Below are 24,942 nucleotides of genomic sequence, written 5' to 3'. Positions count from 1 at the left end.
CCTAATTGCTACGAAGTGCCTAGATCTAGCGTTCCGCGAATGGACCGCCTATTCTCTATGGAAGAACTAGATGCCGCCATGGCTAGTTGCAGACGTTCATCATCGGCGAAGCCCGGTGGAGTAACATAATCTGCACTTTAAAACCTTGGTCAGGAGGCTCGACGTGCTCCTTTCGATCTCTTCAATTCATCATCGTGTGCAGATGCATTTCCGAACGCCTGGAAAGCAGGTCTGCTGGTTCCAGTCTTCAAACCCGGAAAATCGCCGCTTTACCTTGCTTCGTATCGTCAAATTGCATTGGCTAGTTGTGTGGGCAAACTAATGGAAAGGACTGTAATTATCACAATTCTAGGGGTGTCTGGAGCGCTACCAAATGTACCCGGATGTAATGTCCAGGTAACGACATGGACGTTAGTCTATTGATAGCGCGATTGACCTGGTGGCATCGGTTCAACATCAGAAGCATCTGAACTGTTTCACCGCGGCTTTGTTTCGGGATGTTAAAGGGGCATCCGACGACGTCACTCATGAAGCTATATCGACGCACTGGAATCTGCAGGACTTGGTGGTCTCATATTCTGCTGAATAGGCAGTTATTTTTTCTAGAGACCTCTCTTTATGCAGATTGAAGATCCTTTTCACAATTAACTTCCCGTGGGGCCCCAGAGGATGGAGTACTTAGCCCAACGCTTTTCAACGTTACTCTTGTCGGCCTTATCGACTTACTACTGCAGCCGACAGAACTATCAGTCTATACATACAATGTTTGTGTCTGGACGTCCGTAGTTACGCGACAACAAGCCAGAGGAAGGCTTGAAAAACCGGCAGGCATTCTTACGGCCTACCACCGCCTTCATGGCCTGGCTATTTCGACTGGAAAATGTTTCCTGTGGCCTTTAAACACAAGAGCATGTCTCATTTCCTCGAATTTATAAATGACTCAACAACATCTTATGAAAGAAGACAGCACTTCCTTGAAGCAATTATCGATCCTAATCTATCATGAAGCCCACATGTCTCGTACATAAAACGCCGACTGAAATCGATCGTTGACATTCACCCCTTTGTGGGAAGGAAGTCGTGGGGTGCATCAGTGCAGTCGATGCACCAACTGTACATCGCATTATTCATGGGATTCCTTAAGTACAGTCTCCCTGCACTTGGAAACTTTAGGAAAACGAAAATACGGTGTCTACAAAGCGTTCAAGCTCTCGGGATGTGCCTAGGACTGCCAAAATGAGCGTCTACAGCTGCAACAGCGCTAATCTTCCCGTAGAATCCAGTGGCTACTTATGTGACAATCGACGCCTTGACAGCGCATACTCGACACATCTCTCGGATTCCCGCTCACCATGTTGCAAGCCGTCCTGCCAATTGGCCCGTACATCCTTTGCGAAAATTATTGATGCCCATCTCGCCTTCCTACCGTCTCAATTTACACCAGCCTCTAGACCGTTCTCTCCAGTATGGAACCTGCACCAACCTCGTGTGCTTCTTTCCATACCAGGCACAAAAAGAAGTCTGACTTATCGCCGACAGCATTAAAACAGATCACTCTTGAATATTTGTATGACAAGCACGGACACCTACTGCACGTACACACTGCCGGCTGAGTGACCCTCTCCACTTCCTTGGGCTCCGTGGTGATTCCCGGAAGGACCACAGTTATGAAAGGGAAAACATCTCACCAGACTTCACCGACCAGTGCGGAACTTACCGTTATTCGTGTCGCCATTGTGCATATTAGTGCAGAAAAACCCCAGCAATTGTCTGTTTTCACTGAATCAAAAGGAGCCCCCCAAGCCTTAAATCCGCTCTTGTCATGGGTCCCATGAAAAACTGGTCGCAGAAATCCGAGAGCTGCACCACACCTCCATCAATAATGGGCATGACATTGTGTGCCATTGGCTGCCAGGACAAAACGACATCGCAGGCAACCACCGTGCAAACGAGGCCTCGCGAGCTGCTCACAATGAGGACGATTTTGTGTCCATCCCCATCTCGAGAGCCGACGCAGGGCAGGCTTCGAACACTGGCGCGAGAGGTCTCGCTTGCCTTGTGGACTTCCGGCCAGTTTTTGAGCCCGTGTATATTTTTCCTGGTTCCTGACCTGAAACTACGGCTGCTATCCGGCCTACCACGATGTCAGGCGACCTTGCTGTGTCGCCTGTGGCTTGGTGTCGCATTCAAAAACCACTACTCTGCTGTGATCAGAACGGTTCATAACCCTGCATGTGAAGTCTGTGGCCGCGATGAGGCCGTATCTCGTATTCGTTCTGAATGCCCAACCTACAGTTCTGCAAAAGATTCTCTACGCCCTGCGCTGGAACACATCGATTTGCGCCCACTAACGGAGTTCAAGAACCTTGGACACTGGCTGCGGCGATCATCCCCGGTGAGTAACTCTGAGGCGCTCCTGCGGTTCTCAAGTGTCGGGCCTACACGATAGGCTGTGGCTTTTCCGAAGCCTTTTAACTTCCTGGTTTTTCTTATATCCACCTTTTCACTTCCACGTTTATATCCCCTCATCCCTTTCCCCCAGTGCAGGGTAGCAAACTGGTTTCATCTGCTGGTTAAACTTCCCATCTTTCCTCCTCTTCCTCCTCCTTCTTCTTAAGCCAAAACTACATTTGTTTTTCGTACTAAGCCATACTGGATCCTTATGAAATGAGGACAAAACCACGGGAGAAACTAAAGCCAAAAACGCTTGAGATTCGAGTAAATACAAGTTGGAACCCAAGTTGCACTATGGCAAAAACAAACTACATTCGGTCGTAATCTCCTGCGGAAAAGTCTGACCTAAATATAATACTACATACACTCTCTTGATTATCCGTTTACCTCATTTATTTCAAAAGCATTAAGACGAAAACTGAGATTATAGTAGATTTATAGTTAGATTTAGCCTACACACAAAAGCGTCGTACTAATCGCTAGATTGTAGCTTCGATTGTTGTGAGAGTGGGGTCCAGGTTTCAATCCCCAGTACACCAGGTCTGACTAATTCTCACGTGGTACATTCCCTGCCTGATGCACACTGCTGTCTGCAGAATAATGCTTCAAAAAAGTCAGTACCATATAGTGCCGACCGAAAACGACAGCCCCAGCACGCTTTGATGAAGGGCCATAATTTCTATCGGACGATGTTTATAAAACTGTCACCATCACGCTAACGTGATAGTGCCATTACATTATAGTGAAGAATTCACTACCAAGGTGAAAAGCCAGCTGTAAATTACGATCTTAATTTTACCGAAACAGACTCCTATAACGCAAAGAATTTGTCATGATGTTAAAGAAATTAGTATCTATTATTAATCAGTACCAACAGTGAACTTTATTCAAAGTTGAAGGGATCTGCGCTAAGACCCTCTGTCAGCTCTCCATTTATGTTCTTTTATTATCGCATGACCTTCAGTCACAGCTTTGGGCGTCTTTATCGTCACGGAACACGACTCCCTGCATTTATGAGCCTGAAAAGTAAAAAAAAGAGGCATTGTTTCACGATTCATATCACTGCATCATCTGTCAAATATTAATGATCCACCCATATTGGTTGTGTTAAACAATTTACAGCCATAAACGTAGTTTTGAACTTAAGATATCCAAATGTCTGCTTCTGTCGACTTCTGATTCAAACAGCCGCAGGCCTCTTAAGAAAATGGCGTATGCAGCTGAGTGCCTGGGTATAGCATAATGATATTGATTCGATTTGTGATATCCAACTTTGAACTTCTGTTTATTCGAAACAATATGAAAATGAATGGCTTTGCGTGTATCCGAAATCATTTTGGGAAAAACCATTAAATAAACCAGAAATTGCCTTCTGCCATGGGAAGTTTCAGAAGGACAATTCGCGGATTCAAATGTACTGCGCACAACATCGTACCTCTCCAAAGAATTATGCTAAGTAATCCTTTTGCAAAAACATTTTTCACTTCTTCATGGAGAGAATGAGGAAAGCCCAAAGCCGGAAATGCTAAACCATCTAAGCTTGGTCTCTGTCTCTCCTAATGTCAATTACGATGGTGTCTGGCTCGCAAATACCTACTATCCTCGCATGTCGCAAGAATGCTGAAACGTCCATCTGAGGGTTACGACAGGCGGACGCTTTTGCTGGTACGGGTGGGGTTGCTATTCTGAACTAGCACAACACGTGAACACCTAATTTCTTTATGTGTCTGGTTAATTGGAGAGAAATGGGAGAGGCCTTTGCTTGCAGTGGGTGCTGTAAGGCTTGTCATGATGATGGCAATGTGTTAGCGTTCGAAGCTGTGGATGCCTTAGCCGGAAGTAACTGATGAGACTTGTGCGACGCAGATTCCAAGTCCCCAGGCCCTCCCGTGGACCACCTGCCACAGATTCTTGATTGACGATTTACGTCACAAGCCTGAACTGCTGAGGCTACTTCCTTTCAGCCAATGAGCGTCGTCTGGTATGGTGTCGTCACTTCCGTTCTGGTAACGTTACTGCCGGCCTTGTGACGTCAAGTTTCGACAGCCGATGGAATCTCTCTGCTCTCACGAAAATTTGATCATGTCAATACCCGCCAGGCTAACAGGATTTTTTTTAGAGAATGCCTAACGATAGCCGCCGTCCTTTAGCTCCGGTGTAGTTTTCTATGGTATCGCTTAAGACAAAGGTGTTTTAGTTACAGCGTTCTAAGACAATTTCGCAACAACCGCAAGTAATCTCAGATATTCCTATTGATGGACATTGCTCTAGTATGATTTATCAAGGCGTAGCAGCATAATCGGGGTCCACTGCACTATTTTTCAGAATTTGCATTTCTCAACTTCTGCAATGTTACCACACTTATTTGAATCATTATGAAATAACAGAACGTGACAGAGCTGCTAAATCAATCCAGCAATCTAAGCTTTCTAAAGTGACTTGGCTCATACTTACACGTCGCACTTGTCAGCTGATCATACATCATTGGCCCCACGAGGAACACACTGTCGAACACAGCTTTTGTGCCTCTAAGAATATTGCAGATGAGCTCTTTTATGCTATCCAAAGGGGCTGTGTCCATCCACTCTTTCATCATACACTGTTGAAAAATATGTAACAAAAAAAGAAAGGTACAAAATTTTGTTATAGTCGGATGATTGCTCTCCAATACAATACGCACTCAGAAAATAAACGGTTCAGGACATAGGCTCCTCATCCCTCCAAAGTTCCACACTGAACAAAAAACTGCGAAATCAGAAAAAGAATCCAGGTTTAGATAAACCGGAAGATTAAGCTATGCAGAGCTTTTTCTTCACCTTAATTTTGTTGTGGAATAAAATAATTTTGTGTCGATCTTGTATTTGTGTAGGAAGCAATCAGTGAGCACTCATCACAAAACATTTTGACGTGGCAACTTATGAAAAACGTTTAGTTAAACCAGTTTTCTTAAATTTTGTTGTGTTTTTATGACAGCTACACACATTTGTGAGAAATATATTTCTAAATTTTGGCCGCGCTGCTTTATGACCTCAACCGCTCGGTTTCGGAGCAAACAGTTCCTCCAGCCTTTCTATAACGTGAGAAAAACTATCATTGCGAGTAGGTAATTCATAAAAATGTATCGCTGGCTGTCTTGGGGTCACCGGTTTGCGTGCTCATGAACGCAATACATCCTGACATTCAAATGCGTAATCAGATTTGTCACTAGTCCACTGGAAACATAAGATACCTTTGTCCGAGATGTCATGTATGTGGAAGCCTACTCAAGAAAGCTGGAAGAAGGTGATCTTTGGGCAGCAATATACTTGACGCGAAACTACGACATCTCTGTCCAGAACTTCACTGATGCTTTGAATATACCACAATTTCTTGTGATACACCAGGTTGCGAAATATAAAGCTGTCCTACGGGATTTTTCGCTACCAACACCCGCTTTCTTCAGAATTTCTGTGTCGTCCTTACTAAAGGCATTCAAACAAAAATCATCAGCAACTCGCGTCGCATTCCATTTCTCTGTCCCCGCCTGTCGGCAGACATTGAATGTTTTTGCCTCATTTATCACGGTAATTTTATCAGTAGCGCCAGCAATCATTTCAACTATAATTTTTAAAAAATGTGTACCTAAGAAAAACAGCTGGAAATTCAGTGATTGTAGCGATCCCACATTCTGAATGCAACGCCTCGGCTGCGTGCCAGGTCTTGAGTAAAGAAACTGGCCAATCATATCCTGTATCATTGGGATTCCTGAAGCAGGTTTTACAAGTGCAAACTAGTGCGCGCCGGGACTGACTTGCCAGTATATACATCGCTTTGAATAATTTTATAGGCACGGCCCAAGTCAAGAAAAAGTCATTATACACCTACTACACAACACTACCACTAAAGAAATCCTGCGTTTGCTTGAGGGGTCTCTCTTGGATAAGAAAGCTGCCTTAAGATAAAATATAAGATCTTCGGGTTCCCTAAATATTTAATGCAGTGGGGCACTTGCGTCAAGAATTATAAATGCTCAAAGTTCGGTGTGACCTTATCATGCTGGTTTTAATTTCTTCTTTATATTCCTATCGTAGAAATAAGACAGACCGATCTCCTCAAATGAAAGGCACAAATTCTTTTATGATAGATCACTTTTTGAGGACAGAGGCGCACCCGAATTCATCTCACGGGCATTCATATGGCACCCTTCCCTTCGCCATTGCCATTTAGTTACGGCACAGTAAGAGATCGAGGATTCATTCCTCTGACCAACGACTGACAAAAGATAAGTTCAGTGTTTTTCTCTTGTCAGCCTTAAAGTCTTTTCCGGTTAACTCAAAAGCTTTGCGAACACTACGCCATAGCAGCGGGCTATTTCATTTTGATTCTCACCTTCCTGAACAATGGATTATGCGGCTGAGAAGCTCCGTTTTGAGGAATTTGTGGTGATGCACCTAGTATGCATAGGTTTTCTTCCCTGCCTGATTTTTTACCAAGAATAGAATCAAGGTATCATCTGGGTTCAAAAGGCTAATCAGCTAATCATTCATAGCTAATCATTCTTGACCCGCTCTAAAATACATCTCTATTGCAGAAGCGTTAAGGTGTGCACAAAACAATTCGAGTGGAGTGGCACGGTAAGCGGATAAGATTTTCAGTTAAGGTAACTGAAGGCGGTTTATTCTTACTCACCACGTTGTAAGAAACCAGGGATGACACAAAAGACGTCTGGAAATGTATAAACACAATACTAGTCAGAAGCATTCGCTTTGAAAACTCAAATGTTCCTGTTCACATACTTCAGCGTACCGAGATAATCAACCATATTTTATGATGCTGCACAGAAATCTACAACTCAGCGGAATTTTAAAAATGTGTCTTCAAAGAGCAAATGTTGTGCATGAAAGCAAGTTTTTGTTGCCAATGCATCAAGCTGCATTATTATTACAGAAAGCATTTACAGACTGCATAAGGAGTGAATTATTGCAGGAAAACTCTTACAGTAATACAGTGACAGCCACAACTTCAGCCCAGTTTAGTAATGCAATTTAGAAACGCGCGGACATGGGCTTCGTTTGACAGGTTTAGTCATCCATAATAACTTGTATATTTGCAGTACAAACACATCTTAACTAAGGGAAAGCTATCACTTAGTAGAGAGCGAATAAATATTTTTCTTGCCTCTTTATTTTCTCACAAAAAAAACGGTAATAGCGTAGTTCGCTATACTCACATCAACAACTGTTCCATTGACGCAGAGCTTCAGTGTGTTGTCCAGGCACTGAAGAATTTAAGAGATAACAGTGTTACATTAGAACAAACCTGCTCGCTTCTGCGAAACACTACGCGGAATGAACATTATGTTGCAGCAATGCCAATATTATGACCGCTTTTTTTTTTCATCGAACCTCTCCGGTTCTAAAAACCTGTCCTTTGTGTGCGAAAAGATAGATGGAGTGCTCTTAGTTAATTAATCTACATCTAAAGTCACCGTGCCATCAAGCAAATAACATGATAGTGGCGTTTCGTGTTTCTGTTCTTCCAACATACTTGTTGGACATTTCTCCTTAGTTAAAGCGTAAATTTGCTATGAGTTTTACAAAATCGCAATCTCCTGGACACAGCTTTGCAACTGAACCTTTACTGCTTTTCATGCCATTTGCCTCATGCTTCCAGATAACCACTGGCAGTTTTCGTTACATAGCAGAAAAGAGTAAAAACTTGAGGCGTGACTGGAAACTGACAATCGTTCTTGCGTTTATACCCCACAAGAAGAACTGAATCAAGAAACTATTGCATGAAACAGTACGTATCGCTGATCTGAATTAAATGTCGGTACGTTTCCATTGTGCCTTTGGTCTGAAGCATTGCAATATATTCCATGAGCAGAAACGTTTCTTCTGCGCATTGCATATGAAGCAGATGTCTGTCACACCATAGTGTAGTATTCGCGCAACAGAGATCCCAGATCAATGAAGAGGGAGTCATCGAGTGAAAAACATGCTGAAATGCATGCCGCCATAAAGGTGGAGTGTATATCCCATTAGGGCTGACTTTTTATGACAATAAAAAAGGTGTCAGGGAGAGTATCAGAACAAGGCATTTGATTTTAATGAAGCGCAGAATGTGGTAGTCCTAACTCCAGGATACATTCTAATAAGCCCAATTTCGCATAGTAGCGGCGAACGCTACACCAAGGAGCAAACGGTGTATATACGCTGCAGGTACCCAGCGCATGCAGAAGTGTACATCTTACACAAGAGAAGAAATCATGTTAGGCCTTTGCTTACCACGAAATCAAGAACAGGCATAGACACGTAGCAGGACTCTGAATTCCGCCGTTTTCTAACGAACAGTAGGTGAGGGACTTCGGTACGGAAAGAGGAGAAAGGGAACAAGAATATTCGTCACGAATGCAGGAAAAAAGGACCACATCATACCGTAGGAAAGTTTCGAGAGGCCCAGTCACTTAGTTCAGTGGCAGTATGTTTTTTATGGTCATCTGACGGGGCGCATAGCCATCATAGAGGGCCGTCCACATTAAACTTTCGAGGAACTGCTTCACATGGCCGCAGGCTAGTAGAACTGCCGGTCTGCATGTGTACCGCGATCCAAGCGCAATGCTAAATACAGGCTACATCCACTGCCTTCCGCAGGACGGTTGATGCCCCTCCTCGCCCCTGGCTATTTCACTGCCACTGTGCTGGCGTCTGCTGCACATGCCGTAATCCAACGTGGCGCAACAGAATATTGCAGCCTGAAGGAGACTTGCTAGGAGCCTTTGACTCCTGAGTGAGCTGACGGAAGCACACTGCACAACCCAGATGGACAGACTGTTTTCCAATACCACTGGACGCTACATTACAGTCTCAGTCTAGCTATGAAAGGTCGGTCCACCTATCATTAAATCCCACAAGGTTCCACAATGCGTCAGGGACCATCTCATTATTCCACGCCTATCTAACAACATGCATTCAGTCCACTACTGGGCTCGACGGTCAGCCCGCACCCGGGCCTTGCATAAAGCGCATGAAAACGAACCCGACGTAGCCTACGTAGATGCCACAGAGTAGTCCCACCACTCAGCTTACGCCTTCTGCGTACTCAGCAACTATCTACAACACACGACATCAGGCTTGATGAGGGCAAACACCTCGATAGAAGCCGAAGAAGCAGCAATCGCGCTAGCGATATTGTCTCCCAATGCCACTCTTATCCCGAGAGATTCTAAAGCCGTCATTCAAAATTCTTCCCGCGGGCAGATACAGGCTGCCGCATAGAAAATTGTCAACTCCAACACCCAACCACCTCGCCTCATTGAAATAGCCTGGGTACCGGCCCATTCGGGGAATCTCGGTAACGAAGTGGTCTATTCCGCTGCTTGAGTGCACCTAACCACAAAGAACATCTACTTTACCCCTAGTTACACACATCCCCGGCAAAATAACAACAGAGAACTCCAGGCTCGCACCTTTCCCTCCTCAGCGCTACTTGCGCCTTTCTTCCCTTCTACATACACCCGCGAATGTTCCCTCTGTGGGGCACTAAGAGCCAAAATTCCGTCATATTATGTTCATCCGCCGACAACTGCAACCACTGACTCAATGGGCTCCCGCGGACTCGGAGGGGTAGGAGGTCGCTGTCTCTACCTGCGATCCGGCCTCGCAACTGAGGCTAGTGCAATGGGCGGAGATGTTCACTGTCAGACACAACGTTTATAGATACTTTTTTAGTTCCATAACTCCTCCTCTGAAAGCGGGCGCTGCTTGTCCCCGGGCGGTGAGAGGGCGCTGCAGTCGAGGCTTGCGCGGTCGCCGGCGCGCGCGCTGCTCCTCTCCTGCAGTTACTACTTAGCCCGTGCGCGGGGTTGTCGTTGCCTTTTTTTGTCCATTTGTGTTCCTGTGCGCTCTGCGAACACGTGGTCCCCATCGCGCACTCAGAACAACAAACGCTGCTGGCCGTGAAGCAGCTTTCGAGCGCGACGATGCCCACTTGCTTCGTGCCCGGCTGTACCAGCGGGTACAAGAGCAACCCGGAGAAACGCCATCCGTACGGAAGCAAGAGGAAATATCAAACTCATTGCATCAAATCAAACCGTTGAGTCCCTGAGGGTGACATTGATGTCAGTGCTGTCCATTATAGACTTCCTACACAACAAGAGCCTCAGCTATATACTCACAGCGAAGTTAAACCAAGACCCGCTTGAGGTAATTATACTGGCACGTTGAAAAAGCCTAGAAATGCTCATATATAATGTGTTTTTTTTTAATTCAGAGATTCTTTGGCCTAGTGAAGTCATTAGGAGGTGACGAAGACCACCCTACAGTGACCAATTTCAGCCAATTATTTTGGCTGCTTTCTTTTACATACCTGTTGAAGTAGCTGTGAAAGGGAACTGTGAGACGGGAACTGATCGTGTCTTAATTAGTGTCTTCGAGAGCCTCGGAGAAAAGCGTCGCGACGCCCTCATCCAGAAAAAGGCTAGAAAGAACAGATCTGGCAGGAGCTGTTGGCGATACTTTTCAGGGACCTCTCCGATGCCTCCAACGACCACAGATACAGTGTTCCATCACCAGAAGAAACAGCCTTGTACTATTTGGCAAGCTATGTGGCTTTCAAAATGAAAAATAAAGCGCAATATGAACTCTGTGACGCAATGTGACGCACTTGGCAGGCAGGATTCTCTGCCGCGTGAGGCTATGCTCATTATTGAGCGCGAGTATGTTAGTGGCAGTCTCGCGTACCCTTCCGAAAAGATGTTTGCCTGTGTAAGTGCGGTAGAGGGTGCTATAAAACAGGCTTGAAAGAGCGAGTTGTTCGGCGACCTGTTTTGGAACGTGCTGGATTCTCCGGTAAAAAATGTCACGAATGGTGTTAGTTTACCAGAGCATGCTGACGTGTTCACAGCTCAATTAATTTACTTTTATTTAGTGACGCGCATGCACTTCTTTTCGCGAGCAAAGTGCTTGGAAAATAGTAGCGCCGTTAGAGCTCAAAAAGAGCGAAAGTAGGCGAAGCTTGTCTGACAAATTAGTTGACAGCAAATCTGTCAGCAACGATATTTAGTGGATTTGTGAATAAATTTTTTTCTATTTAAATGCCAACGGCATTGAATTACTCTTGCATTTCGCCTACACCGGTATCGAACTCGGGGCTTTCGGAAAGCAGCCGCGGGCCGTAGCCACCGAGACAGCGGCGGGTTTTATTTGCACCAGTATTGCTGTAATAAAACGTAAAAGTACTTTTGCGCGAAATGCGAGACACAACAGCCAGTCGCGAAAAACTGGTTCGGTGGATAATCCGATTCTATTGAAGTAGCAAGGTTAGGTTCATCTCACGAGAAGCAGAATCGAAGCATGCATGCATTTCGTCATTGCCCGTACAAAACGGCCGCTTGTGACACGGCTCAGAATACCGCCCTTAAGTTCGCATACGCGCTAAGCACACCTATGTTCTGAAATACCTCCGGGCAAGAGCCGGAAACAAAAAATCGCAGTCGCGCAGCGATGATTCGAATGCGAGTGCTCGTGCAAAACGCTGCACGCTAGCAGACGACTCTCACTCTCCTAGCTCAACCCGCGATTGCAGCGCCGCGGTGTGCGGGGACGGCGACCGGCCGCCTGCTCCTTACGGGCGCTGCGAGGAGTTATGGAACTAAAAAAGTATCTATAAACGTTGGTCAGACACGGGCTGCCGGCCACCACCCACGAAAAGGACCCAGCCAGCCTCTGAAATTTTCAACTATAAGGGCTGCGCCGATAATAATTTTTTTCACCACCACCACTGCTGGTGCTTTCCACTTTCTACCGAATCCATTCTCCGTTTTCCAGGTCGGAGAGGGCAGGGGGAGAGAACCAGATGTGCATAGAACTACAATGACATCGACGACGACGACTGCACGAAGCCGGAGAATTGGGGAGAAGGCATTTAAAGCTTTGAAAACATCGGTGACATGCATTCACAGCCTTGAAGTAGTGAAGAAAATAGTTTTGAAATATATTTTTTGCGCCGCTCTACTTAAGGTGCGTACAGCCCTTTTGTTTGCAAACAATGCCCAAGGGAATATTTAAACTTATGTAGATCTCATTCTACCATGTATTTATATTTCGTATTATCCGCTTTTGTCAGAAATGGAAAGCTTGTTTTAGTTGAATGTTGTGGCTTGAAAAATATTTGCTAAAAGGTGAAGCAATGCTGGCAGTAATGAAGTAAGAGATGGCATTGTTATCCTACCTTTCCTCGGCTGTTTGGGAAGCCAAGCTTGATGGTTCCTTGGCACACGGTGTTAATCGCGTTGCTGCTTTCGAAAGGCAACCAATCTATAAAACGCTCCAGCGCTCGACCAACTGAAATGACGGCAACATACTTGCAGTTTACACAATGTCCGCACATGTGGGGTCTTTCGTTTTCTCTTATGTATACTAGTCATACTAATCCAATTCATGCGTTATATTATGGCGTTCTCAGCTTTCGCAGAGGTCGCAAAAATTTACGGCCATTAAGGTTGGCCGACTGGGTCGCGTATGACGTCCTGGATATTGACCCCAAAAATATGCTTAGCCTCTTTCTAAGGAACCCTCTATAATAGGTTCATGCAGTTTGTCATTGTCCGGGGCTCGTTGTGAATCCTGTGGTATTTGGTCTGCTGGTCAGCGGATCATATTTCATAAACAATATTGTGAGGTAGACACATTTTGTCTTTCTGTTGATTTTCTTCCCAGTCTAATAAAATTTTTAAACAACCTCAACAAGAAAGATGGAATGTTGTCCCATGTCAGATAAAAACTAAATATTGGAAGTATAAATAGTGCGTCGACGTCTCGATGAATTATTTTTAGAGTATGGAAAACGAAACACTGTGGCTATGATATGGAAGCGCGTCTCCGAATCGGTCAATGATTCGAAGCCCGATCGATGCTATGATGTTCTCTTCTGCTATATTGCAAGTTGAAACAAAAATTAACCAATCTTTGACCTGTAAATAGAATCCATTGAAATGCAGTCATGAACAATGGAAACTCGAATTCTGAAAGGGAAAGAAATCAGTCCCTCGCAAGAAAATAAACGCGGAATTCATTAGCACTTGCAAAGAGCTCTCTTCGCTCCTTAAAACTGACAATAAACAGCTGAAATATTCTGGCATTGTCTTTTAAAGTTTCATTTAAATTTGGATGCTTAAAGCTCTACCTCTTTTATTTATTTGGCACTCATAGCATATCTTGGCTCTTGCGTCGAATGAGCAAGCCCTCCATAACGATGCATCAAGATGGGGCTCCTTGCTGAATTTCGATATGAAGCGCCGGCATTCAGGGGGACAGAAAACTTGGCCAGTTTTAAAGGCACCACCTACCTCCCTTGCCAAAAGTAGATTGTTCTAATCGACTGTCTTGTAAAGACTCCCTCATCTCTTGATGCGCTATAAAAATAACGACAACTTGCCGGAAAAAGGTTGAGTGCCCTAATCTCTGCGTTTAACAGTGTTAATTTACCTCGAAAGCGGACTTTCACAATTTCGGCATTGTGCTCTGGTTTACGCAACTTGCTATAGCTTTTTGGTTTGCTGAAATCTTTTCATCCTCTATAGAACAACAAATTGAACAGTCATCTCAAAATTCAAGTTCAACAAAAGTGTTTATGCCCTGCTTTTCAGAAATCGAAAATTATTACTCACGGAATGGGGAAATCTTGTACACGATGGCAACAAAAAAAGTTTGCAAAGTTTTGAATGCGTTCCTGGGGCTCAGCCTTGTCAAGATCGCCACTGCAGTGCACTGAAAGAGGTAAAAGATTGAAAATGTCTCCATGCTGATAGAGTAAAATTTTACGATTCCACTCAAAATTTTAAAACCAAAAATTTACACAAAGAATGCAGTGTCCTTCAAGAGAGTTCAGCGGTTACGTCAGCAGGCAGTTTTTCATGTGCTCACTACGAGTAAACAAACTAATATTCCGTTCACTCGATGCGCCCAATTCTAAGCATGCCGGTCGTCCGCTTTGTTGCCACTATTTTCTAGTGTTTACAAGTTACGCGACAATACAAAAAAACAACATGTTGTGCTGCGTTTTTCAAATCGGCCTCCTGCCTATGGATTTTCTTACTCTCCGAATTTAATTGAACCTATCTCGCTCATTGTGTACTATGTTGAATATGATGCGGCTACGAGAAACTTGTAGTTATAGCTTCACTCCTGTTCCTCTAGACTTAAGGATATTTTTGGGATGCCCCATAAATTATAGTTTCCTGAACTATTGCGCACTTACATTTAATAGTTTCTTGATGCCATCACCGGCCGTCTGTAACAAAAAAAAATAAGATATCAAAAAACAGCACAGTAAACGGAGCAGTCTTCTAAACTTTAAAAACATGTTGCTCGCTGTAGAAATGAAGGCCATGTGCGAACAACTGTGCTTATTTAGCGTCAAAGCTAATTACACAGAATTGACCAATTCTTACTCATAGTCCTGTTCTTCACTTCACTTGCACTGATTTTATATATATATATATATATATATATATATATATATATATATATACAGCACAAAACAATAAACGCACTTGGTTGCTAGAGGTAAAATGCGAAATTTAGACGCTACATTTAGGTAAACATTTACCTAGAATATATAAATATACATACATTTCTTATTTCTTGCGAGTCGACGTTTCGGACAGAGCCTGTCAGTTTTGAAAAATGACAGGCTCTGTCCGAAAACGTCGACTCGCAATAAATGTTTACCTAAATGAAGCGTTTCTCAATAACGCAGTTTACCTGTAGGAACCAAGTACGTTTATTATATATATATATACATAATGTGTTCGCGCCGCAGTTTGAAATGCTGAAGAGGACCATGTGCTAGGTATAGCGGTAGTGTGTGTCAGTTTATAGCGAGGTGACTGCCTGAAGTATACAGATCATTGCGTTGCTGCAATATATACAATGTTGAAAAAATTGTGATAACATAGTGCTCTCGTCCAGAGGGCTGTGACATTCTGTGACAGAGGGCGCCGCCGTGACATTCAAATCGAGTCACGCCAGGATTTATTTTGTATGTTTATTCAATGTTATGATCAAGGTTGCAGCGATGGTGTGGTTTTTTCAGCTTTGGTCGTGAAGTGCAGCTTTCGCTTTAAATGGGAATAATCGTTGGGTGGGCTGGGGAGGGGGGGGGACATCTAGACGGGAATGTCAAAGCCTCCCCAAGGGCAGGCAACCACCCTCATTGTTGGCTTGGGCAGGCTCGTATTTGTACAACGTAATTTTTCAAATAAATAATAATAATAATTATTATTGTTATTTACTATAGAAAGGATATATAAGGGCGTGGGTGTTCAGAACACTAGAATCGTCCTCATCTCACAGAGGCTTTGCAATATCGAACCGATGCTTTTTTGAGATATCAACGCAACCGGTACAAGGTGGAAGAATTAGGCAGAGGGCAGTGCGAAATTCTTTTCTGAATCACATAAGGAACCTAGCTCACTAATCAAGTCTCCTTGTAAGTTATCTGCGCTCACTTTTCTCTAGGCTGGGTGTGTAGGGTATTCCGGTTTTCTTCCCTTTTCCAGCTCCTCTTCGTATATTTTGTACTTAGTTTACTGTTATTGTGAATTCACCCTAATTTTCTATGTTTCTGAGAGCTGACAACAGGTCGTGCTGTTAGTCAATGCCTGATCAAACATTTATTTGGTAATGTGCGCTTCCTTCCATTTCATACCTATAAGTTCTTATATAAAGGCAATGTTTCCTACAAAAATCATCTACTGGCTATAGCAGCACTGTGGTATATATCGGAAGTAGCTTACTGAGATCAATGCTATGCTTCGGTCTCAAATGATGAAGTGCCTCTTCCATTCCATTATTACCATAGGTAGCTGTCATGAATCATCATATTGTAAATGGTAAGGGCACTCCTTTTATTGAGGGACATACCGCTTAGTGGGAGACAACTACATACCTCACATCCCGCAGTAAAGAGTTGATAAATGTTGATAATATTAACTTTCTTTTTTCCATCATTCATGGTGGAGACTGCGGGTAAAATGCGCTTGAAAAGGAAGCAATTAACTAAATCCCACAGCCTCCCTTACAAAGCAGGCAGTTAGTACATCGGCAGACTTTTTTACTATTTTCGAGGTGCACAAAAATTCAACTTCTGACCATGCTATAGAAGGTTAAAAAACTCTAGCGCATATACAGCCCCCATACATACATTGTTATCCGTACACAGGTTCAGGCTGCTCCCGATACACTGTAAGGAAGAAAGAGAGAAAACTTAGCACTGAAAAACTAGACGAATTTCAAAATCAAGTTTCTCTCATGCCAACAAACTGTCTCTGAACGCTAACCAAGCCTTTCTGATGTTTTTTCTCAAAGATATCACAGACTGAGAGAGCAAACTCTCAGGGTTCATTCAAGTTTACGTAAGGAAAAAAAGCCAAAGCTGCAGGCCCTTTCAACTCAAACTAAGTGTACAAGAATTTGCAGGTCATGTCTCCACTACGCAATGCAAAACTAGCCTGAGCAACGCCCTACTCTCCACATGCAATCTAACTGAAGTAAAGTGCCCTGTCGACCAAAAAGCCAAAATAAAAATTCGAGTTCAATCTCTTGTGATTTTACTTAAATCTTGCGTTCGTACTAAAGGTACGCGTTTTGGCATACCCCACCTCTATCTTTGTTTCTTGTATACATCTTAGTATCGCTTTAGGGAAAAATTAGCTGTCATGCTGCAATCCATGTCATGCTGCAAGCCGAGGACGAGATAGGACAGGTTGACACGTACAAGCGCAAAAAAACACGGACAGAGAAGAGACTTGGACAACACGAGCGCTCGTGTTGTCCTAAAAACAAAAACAAAAGCGCTCGTGTTGTCCAAGTCTCTTCTCTGTCCGTGTTTTTTTGCGCTTGTACGTGTCTGCTATGAACCAACTAGCCCAAAGGTCTGTGCTCCTAGGATAGGTTGCCGAGAGAAATCATCGAAGCCCTCAAAATCGATTACACCTCTGAAAAATGCGTGAGCACTCCATCCCTCTGCTTGTCAAAAAAAAAGAGCTGGATTTCCTGGGTGACTTGAGAAACACGAAAGGTTTATTGTGTGCCACACACAGCTCAATAATTCACGGATCCATCGTTCATACTGCTTTTATCCTGCTTTTAGTTCACCCCATTAGGGCACGTTTTTAAAGCTTTTACCTTCTTGATGTTTTCATATATTGACTTGTATAATCCTATCTGTGTCCTTCATGGTTTTAACGCATTCCCCACCCTTTTGGACAACTTTTAATTCATTTTTGTTAGTTACCTACCTGACCACCTTTTCGCGTCCCCTTGCGCCGTCTTTTTATCGCTTATAACTCTCTTTTGTTTCCTTTCTTGCCATCTTATGACGCTACCACACTGATTGCGGGATATCGCTACATCAGCCCTGTTAAGCATCCTCTCAAGTATTATATTTAAACATCTTTCCACCAGAATAAAATTTCGGTTGTCTGTCAGCGCTCCTATGTGTGTGTCGTTTCTTCGTTTCTTCCTTTTAAATGCATCACCAACTAGCCCGGAACCTTTTTCTTCTGAATCCATATTGGCGCAGCGAAGTAGCGCTCGTAGCACTCCTAGAATGAAGCCACAAATGTTCATCGTATCATCAATAAGTGCACAGGTGTCGCAATCCGCTGTTTATGCTGGACAAGGACTATGAATCTTCCTTAAATATATGCACTACAAACGAAAGCTTTGGTTAACCCTAGGATGAGAGTCAACTTAACTCCAGTATGGTTTGCAGTGAGGTGAAATTGACAGCATGGACTCCTCTTTGCAGAATTCTTACAGTCATTGTTCTGGGATGAATGATTTGTTACATCTCTGGTGGATACAGCGCCCTTTCGCTAATCCTGACAACATGCTTGCAATGAAGTACGTTTCTCGTTACATAATATGAGACCCAGAAGGACACATTTCAAGAATTGTTGTCGCCTGAAGAAAAATAAAATTCATTTCTGAACGCTGTAGCTTCGTACGTGACTACTCAAAACATACTGAGTGTTTCAGTGAACACTTTCAAATATTTTCAAAAATAGGCTTTTTAGGGTAAAATTATTGCTTTTGCGGCATGGTATTGCCAGGCGTGGCCGACACGAGAAAACCGGTGAATCACCTTGACTACTAAGCTGGTTAACTAATTTCTAATAATTAACTTTTAACTATTAGAATTAGGTGCTTGGTTTCAATTAGAGATCTGTAGCTGGTGTTAGTAATAGCCGTATCAGTTTTTAGAATTTCACAAACGGGATCACCCTTCGCGCTTTTGCTGGATCGAATCTGCCTTTTTCGACTAGTTGCGTGCACTGTAGGGGTTGCTTTTCCTCTGTGCTTTCAAAAGCGCATGCATTCACGCACGATACTGCCAAACTTTGAGCCAGAGCGGCGAGGGTAATTGAGTTTTCGAAATTCTAAAAACTGATATGGCTATTCCAAACGATCGGCTACAGATCTCTATTTACAACTGCCGCCGCGGTGGCTCAGTGGTTATGGTGCTCGGCTTCTGACCCGAAAGACGCGGGTTCGATCCCGGCCGCGGCGGTTGAATTTCTTTGGAGGAGAAATTCTAGAGGCCCGTGTACTGTGCGATGTCAGTGCTCGTTAAAGAACCCCAGGTGGTCGAAATTTCTGGAGCCCTCTACTACGGCGTCTCTCATAGCCTTAGTCGCTTTGGGACGTTAAACCCCATAAACCAAGCAACCAACCTATTTACAACTAGGCGCCTAACTCTGCTAGTTTAAAAGGTAATTATTAAAAAATCATTTAAGCAGCTTACTAATCAAAACGACAAAACGGTTTCCTGGCGTCCGCCAACACCGGTAATACTATGCAGCAAAAGCCGAATTTTTACCTCAAAAAGCCTATTTCTGAAATTGTTTGAAAGTGTTGGCTGAAACACCAGGTATATTTCAGCCCTGCTACTTGCAATATTCGCGCCTTCTACAAATTATAAGTGACACTACAAGTTAAACCTAACATATTTTTGTCTTCTCTTCGCGGCCTATGCTTCCTTAAAGTAATATGCAAGTGTAGTCATCTCGCACCTGGCTCAGTCCAAGCACATCTGGCAGATTCGCCTCGATGCATGAACCAGATGGGTTGGTTGTCGCGGCTGCTGATGGCGTTGTGCTCTCCTCGGGTGCAGTTGTGATTGCAATAGCCAGAGTTGTAGCTGCTTGAGTTGTGGATGCATCTGGAGGAAATGCCGCAGTGTCACCCGAGTTTGATTAGCTCTGGTATGAACTGAATGGGCTAAGGTTAGGCATTAAGTTTTTTTTTTTTTTTCACAACAGTTTTTCGACCCACGATTCCTCTTTGCCTCTCTAGCATCACAATCTCAATCTAAAATTCCTCTGGTAACTAATTTTAGCAAATCTAAGTCGTCAGCAAGCTGGAGGCTATTAAAATATCCTTCATAACTTCCGCCCCCAAATCTATTAGTTTATCTGAATATATTGCATAAACCCCCCGCGAATAGTAGCTGGGCAATCGTGTCCAACTGCCGACATCCTACTTGATTGTTATTTTACCATCTTCTTTGTGAAGAACTAAGATAGTTCAGCAGACGCTAATAATGCTTTAAGGGACCTTTTTGCTTACACATCCGACACACCATGCCCAAGCAATGCTGATAGACATGCGATGTTTCCACGTAATCAAATATCTTCAGGTGTTGGTTGTAATACATGGAACTGTATACCACCCGATTAATGGTGTAAAAAATATATGCCAATAATACATTTGTAGTGACAAGCACCAGATCATGTTGCCTTGCGATTTTTCGGAGCAATATTTCGTGATTGATGGTTTTGCACACAGTGCATATGTGATGTAATGATGACTTCAGCAGCGCCGGATATAACTTGCGGAGGATGGCATTTTTCATGGGATGCGTATGCTTGGCTACTTGGCATCTTTCATGAGGCTTGAAGCTCGACCGGTGGCTTCTTGTGGGTTAGCACGCTCTATGTATTTCACCCTGGTCAACATATTTGGGATGTAGAAAAGTTATCTTTACCCCATCCAATGACGTCACAGCATTTTTACTGGTACACTGTCTTTCCAAGCAATTAGGGTATACTACTTAAGTGGATGCCGTTATGATTGGGCACAGCGGTGTCGCGAACTATTTTAACCGAAATCGGCGTCGTCCCAAAACCTTTCTGCGCTGCGTTGCATACGCACGCTGCAATCAAAAATTTATTTTTGTGTCGCGGTGGCATGTCTACACAACATTTTATACCAGGGTCAACTACTACGCTGAAAGAAAAATTCGGCTGGCCGCGTCGGTATGCGACACAGTGTAAGAAACTTTGTGTCGACACCGATGTCGTCTTAGTTTTTCCAGACACTCTCACCGTACGCACACGAAGAGCACCATCCACTGTGCATTTGAGCGCACTATGCCTCCCCTAGCTTACACATGCGGTCCGTCTGGCGTTTGTGCAGATGCTTGATATTTACAGCCACGACTGCTATGAATAAGTGGGAACTTTAACCTTTAATGCTGGCGCTTCCTTTGTTGTGTAGTCATTCATGGTCATTTCACAGAGTATGTATGTGAAGACAGTGACCAATAACCCGTGTTAGGAACGGAACATCAATCATGATGTCTTTTAGGGTCTCATTCTGTCAGAAACAAGAGCTGCTGGAAAGCAATGACTGCAAAGAATAATCCGGCAGGTTTTGGCGGCAAACGCGCACTGTCCGGATTGCGTTGCGCGTACAGAGGGCAAAGCGTTTGTCTAGACCATGTTCTGGGAGCGTTTTAGGGGACAATATTTGGTTAAAAATGGTCTTGATCTAATCATGTGCAGTTAAACTCAAATGATTTGTTCGTCATTTTTCGCCTTCCTTGACGCAGGCGCTTTTGGAGCTGCTGAAGACAGAGTTCGGTTGCTTTAGAGATGTGTTTAGCCCTCTGTGCATAATTTTGATGCTTATTTTTGCAAGGGGCCTTTACTTGCCTGCCTCACAGGCAGGTTGCTACGGAATGGAATGCGGAAATTGTTTCGAAAGACATGTGAAAAAATTTCGCGCTCTGAACCAAATCACCAAACCACGCAGACAGCCCTACAGACTCCATTAATGCCTGTGGAGAGGCCATGGGCTCGCGAGCGCTGCAGACTTTGATACAAAATTTGCGGCGTAAAGCGTGTTCAAGTTGAGGTGCAGTGTCGTCACTCTTCGAAATTCGATTTTGCGATTCTGTGAGCTCTGCAATTTTTCTGTACACTCTACCGTATTTCGGACTAGTATGAGCGTATGGGTCTGGTTTGTACCTTCATAGTAATCCTCTGTCATGATCAATAGAATATGGAAAGAAGTTCCGATGTCCACAATACATGATGTTTATTGTTCTGTCTAAGCGTTCGACTTCGCGACTGAAACCGAAAAAAATAAAATGCGATGAATTCAGTGTTCCTAATTCTGTTTTGAACTGAAATAGGTAAGGATAACTGAGAATCATGCTACAGCTACACTGCCACTTTGTCGGTATCAAGTGCAGTCCAAGTAGAAAATTAGGAAACTACGAAAACCAGTAGGAAGAGAGGGTTGTGACTTTGGCGCCGTTTCAACATTTACCGCTATTTCGCAATTTCAGAGCCTTTTGAAAATATCGTTTGGCACCGAAGCAATGTTCTGCCACCTTCATCACCCGATTAGGGCTGTTACATGTTTACGTAGGTTTCTGTAATGAATGTTAGCATGCGAAACTATGCACAAATGCCTCAAAAGTGTCCTGCTGCAGATAACCCTGCACCGAGTAGCCACATATCTTTAAAGAATGAAAGAGGAAGGTTCACTTTCTTTTCAGCCACTCGGCTACAAAAAAAAAAAACCTCCTTTACTCAAAGCGCTTTCAAGGAAGGCAGACAGAATTCGATGTTCTGATGACGGAGTTAGGACATCGCTATTCCGATACAACCAAATGCAGAATTTGGGAGGCAGCGCGTGGAGGTGTGCCCTCCTCGCCGTTTTCCTGACTCACTTTCTGCTTGTAGAAGGGAGCCTGTGTTTGGAGAGCGTGGCACGGGGGTCGCTAAGTGCTGCTGTCGATATCAGATTGTCCAGCGGCTGTTTGATATCTGGCGCAAACTCGCAGTCTACGCGATGACATAATCCCTGGCGTGACCCAGTGCAATGACTCATAGAGAACATGACAATGCATTGATGGAAATAAATTTTTCGCTTTCGCATTTTCCAGACTCGTCAATCATTTACATGCCGTTACTTTTTTCAGTGGCACACCAACATTATGCAAGCAGAGCTCTAAGTGTGACAGTTTATTTTCTGTTTAGTGGTATGCCCACTGCTCATTCTGACGAAAGGTCAAAGTTCAACTTAATTCGACCGCACATGAAAACCACATCTTATGAGAATAAAATTAATCCATAGCGAAATGGATTTACCACGCAACTGCAAACGTACGTTCCGGATTCTGCTCTCACCTAAGTTTGTAGATTAAAAAAAATGATGGCCGATTTGCGTAATTAGGCAAATTGCATACTGGGTGTGCTAGCACTACGGCTTTGACTTCGCTTCTGTTGTTCGGATCCTTTGTTCACGAATGAAAGTTGTTCTGACAGCGATATTTGTTAGCGGCCACATATGCGGAATTGGTCGTTTTCTACATAACATTCATATATCCCTGGGAGTCCTCGTACCACTTCTCGTCCAGTTGTGCAGCGTTTAAGTAATGCGCCACTGCCCTGCTATATCAGGTGCTGCCATTGGTGAGGTTTCACCTAGGGTGCTCTTCTCGATGAACCTGTTGCAACGAATCATTTATTAAACCAACACGGGTCTTGGCGAGAAGTTTGCAAGATAGGCTGTAATTGGGCAGACAACCTGGCTAGCTGGTGGGTAGCCGACCACTAAGCAGGCTTCAGACTATCAAACACACAATGGCTAAATGCTTGAAATGACCAGTATAAGTGCTATCGCGTTAGAACAAGCAAACAAGAAAAGAATAGTTGATCTCTTAGTTTTATTTATCAAAACGGTGCCCTCTTCTCGGCTGGCAGCCTTGAAACACAAAACAGCCTTCGGTGATCCTTATCTCGAATGCTGGTGTTCAATTGGAGGTACTGAGAAATGGTTCATAGGGCGCTTACTTGATCTTAGTGCGGTGATGCTACGCATTTAACTCTTATTTTAACTGCCTGACGACTCTGACAAACCCTACAAATGAAGTAGAACGCACAACGTCGCGACTGAGAGGCTCATACAAAACAAACATCGCAAAGAAGGAGAAAACATTCTCCTAACTGTTATAACAGTGCAAAACATTGGCAAATCACTCGCTTTGTACTTCACCTCGAAATAATATTTATTGGAAATTCTGATATATATTGACATTGAGAAGAAATATGTCTTACGTGTGCATTGAAAAAAGCTGTCGCAAAAAAAAATTAAACGTTAAGTCGACGCCTTTAGTTAAGTAATAATATGCATAAAGGAAGGGGGTCGTTAAACACTTTTAATAAAATACAGTTGAGACACTTTACAAACAACTGGAGGCAATTCTTACCTGTGCTGGCGCAAGCCTTGTAGGGGACCGTCAGTAGCGCAAGCACAAGGATAATCGGTGCGCAAGCCATATTTGCACTAAGTTTAAAACTACTCCTCAGTTCCTCGCACTGCTAGGGCCTCTACTGGTGCCCTGTGAGATGAAACTGGTTTTTATACTCTAAGGCAACATAAAAACTTAAGTACGTCGGTTCGGTGCGATGGCTTTTAGCCGCGAATAAATCTTCATGCCTTTGTAGGCACATGTACAGATACGACACTGGCAGCCCGCCGTGCTTTCATCAGGTCCTGCGTGTGTCATTGTCGACAGGAGACGTTGGTTCAAATCTTGAACTAGATCTCTTTGAAAGGATTACAGCAGTCTGTATGCATTGGATGCACGATCCATTCATTTACCCAGCTATGCTGCAGGCTGCATCTGCGCAATTCCGGCTGCAAACTGCCAGAACTTACTTCATGGATTGTCACTGATAACATTGTTCTGAAAAGCTATGCATCATCTGCAGCTGCACGCTTTTTCGGTTTTTGAACGTGCGTCGATGTTTCAAAGACTCCTGTTGTGAAAAGCGGATGCTGGTTGGAAACGAACATCCGCTTACGTTTGCGTCAGCATTTCGCTTCTCGTGAAAAGGACCGCTCCGGCTGTGGATTCAAACTGACACTGCTACATGAAATGATCAATCGCGTCACTTGCGACTTCAATCACAAAAGAACACGTAAGGAAGCACACAAAACGACGTTCACAAGAGGCAGCTGTGCGTTGTGGCTGAATTTTTCTAAGACGAGGATGGCTGCCTTTCGCCAACAATATCATACAAGCGGTTATCGTCTTGACTATTTTGGCATCTTGCATCATTTGCGACAGAGAGTTCGATAACAGATTCAAAACAGCGTTTATGCTAGCCATCATGCAATAAAATTTAGTATCCTGTCTTCTACCAAC

At 43.8% G+C, this 24,942-nt stretch overlaps 1 protein-coding gene across 1 annotated transcript in view; it reads right to left on the bottom strand.

Moving 5' to 3' along the window:
- Window positions 1-24,070, bottom strand: part of LOC149347180 (uncharacterized) — a 39,163-nt gene extending 15,093 nt beyond the window's left edge. The window contains exons 1-9 of the mRNA XM_089541514.1: window positions 24,001-24,070; window positions 19,511-19,659; window positions 16,639-16,677; window positions 14,692-14,724; window positions 14,102-14,201; window positions 12,664-12,776; window positions 7,664-7,711; window positions 7,123-7,158; window positions 4,909-5,053 (exon numbers count right to left, since the gene is read on the bottom strand). Of these exons, the coding sequence (XP_089397640.1) occupies window positions 4,909-5,053; window positions 7,123-7,158; window positions 7,664-7,711; window positions 12,664-12,776; window positions 14,102-14,201; window positions 14,692-14,724; window positions 16,639-16,677; window positions 19,511-19,659; window positions 24,001-24,070 (733 nt within the window). The remainder of the gene's footprint in view (window positions 1-4,908; window positions 5,054-7,122; window positions 7,159-7,663; window positions 7,712-12,663; window positions 12,777-14,101; window positions 14,202-14,691; window positions 14,725-16,638; window positions 16,678-19,510; window positions 19,660-24,000) is intronic.
- Between the last annotated feature and the right edge of the window lie 872 nt (window positions 24,071-24,942).

Source organism: Amblyomma mixtum, chromosome 4, assembly GCF_055824585.1.
Source record: "Amblyomma mixtum isolate Tamu chromosome 4, ASM5582458v1, whole genome shotgun sequence".
Classification (NCBI taxonomy): Eukaryota; Metazoa; Arthropoda; class Arachnida; order Ixodida; family Ixodidae; genus Amblyomma; species Amblyomma mixtum.
Note: the sequence above shows the minus strand (reverse complement) of the source record. Positions and strands in the feature narration are given on the sequence as shown.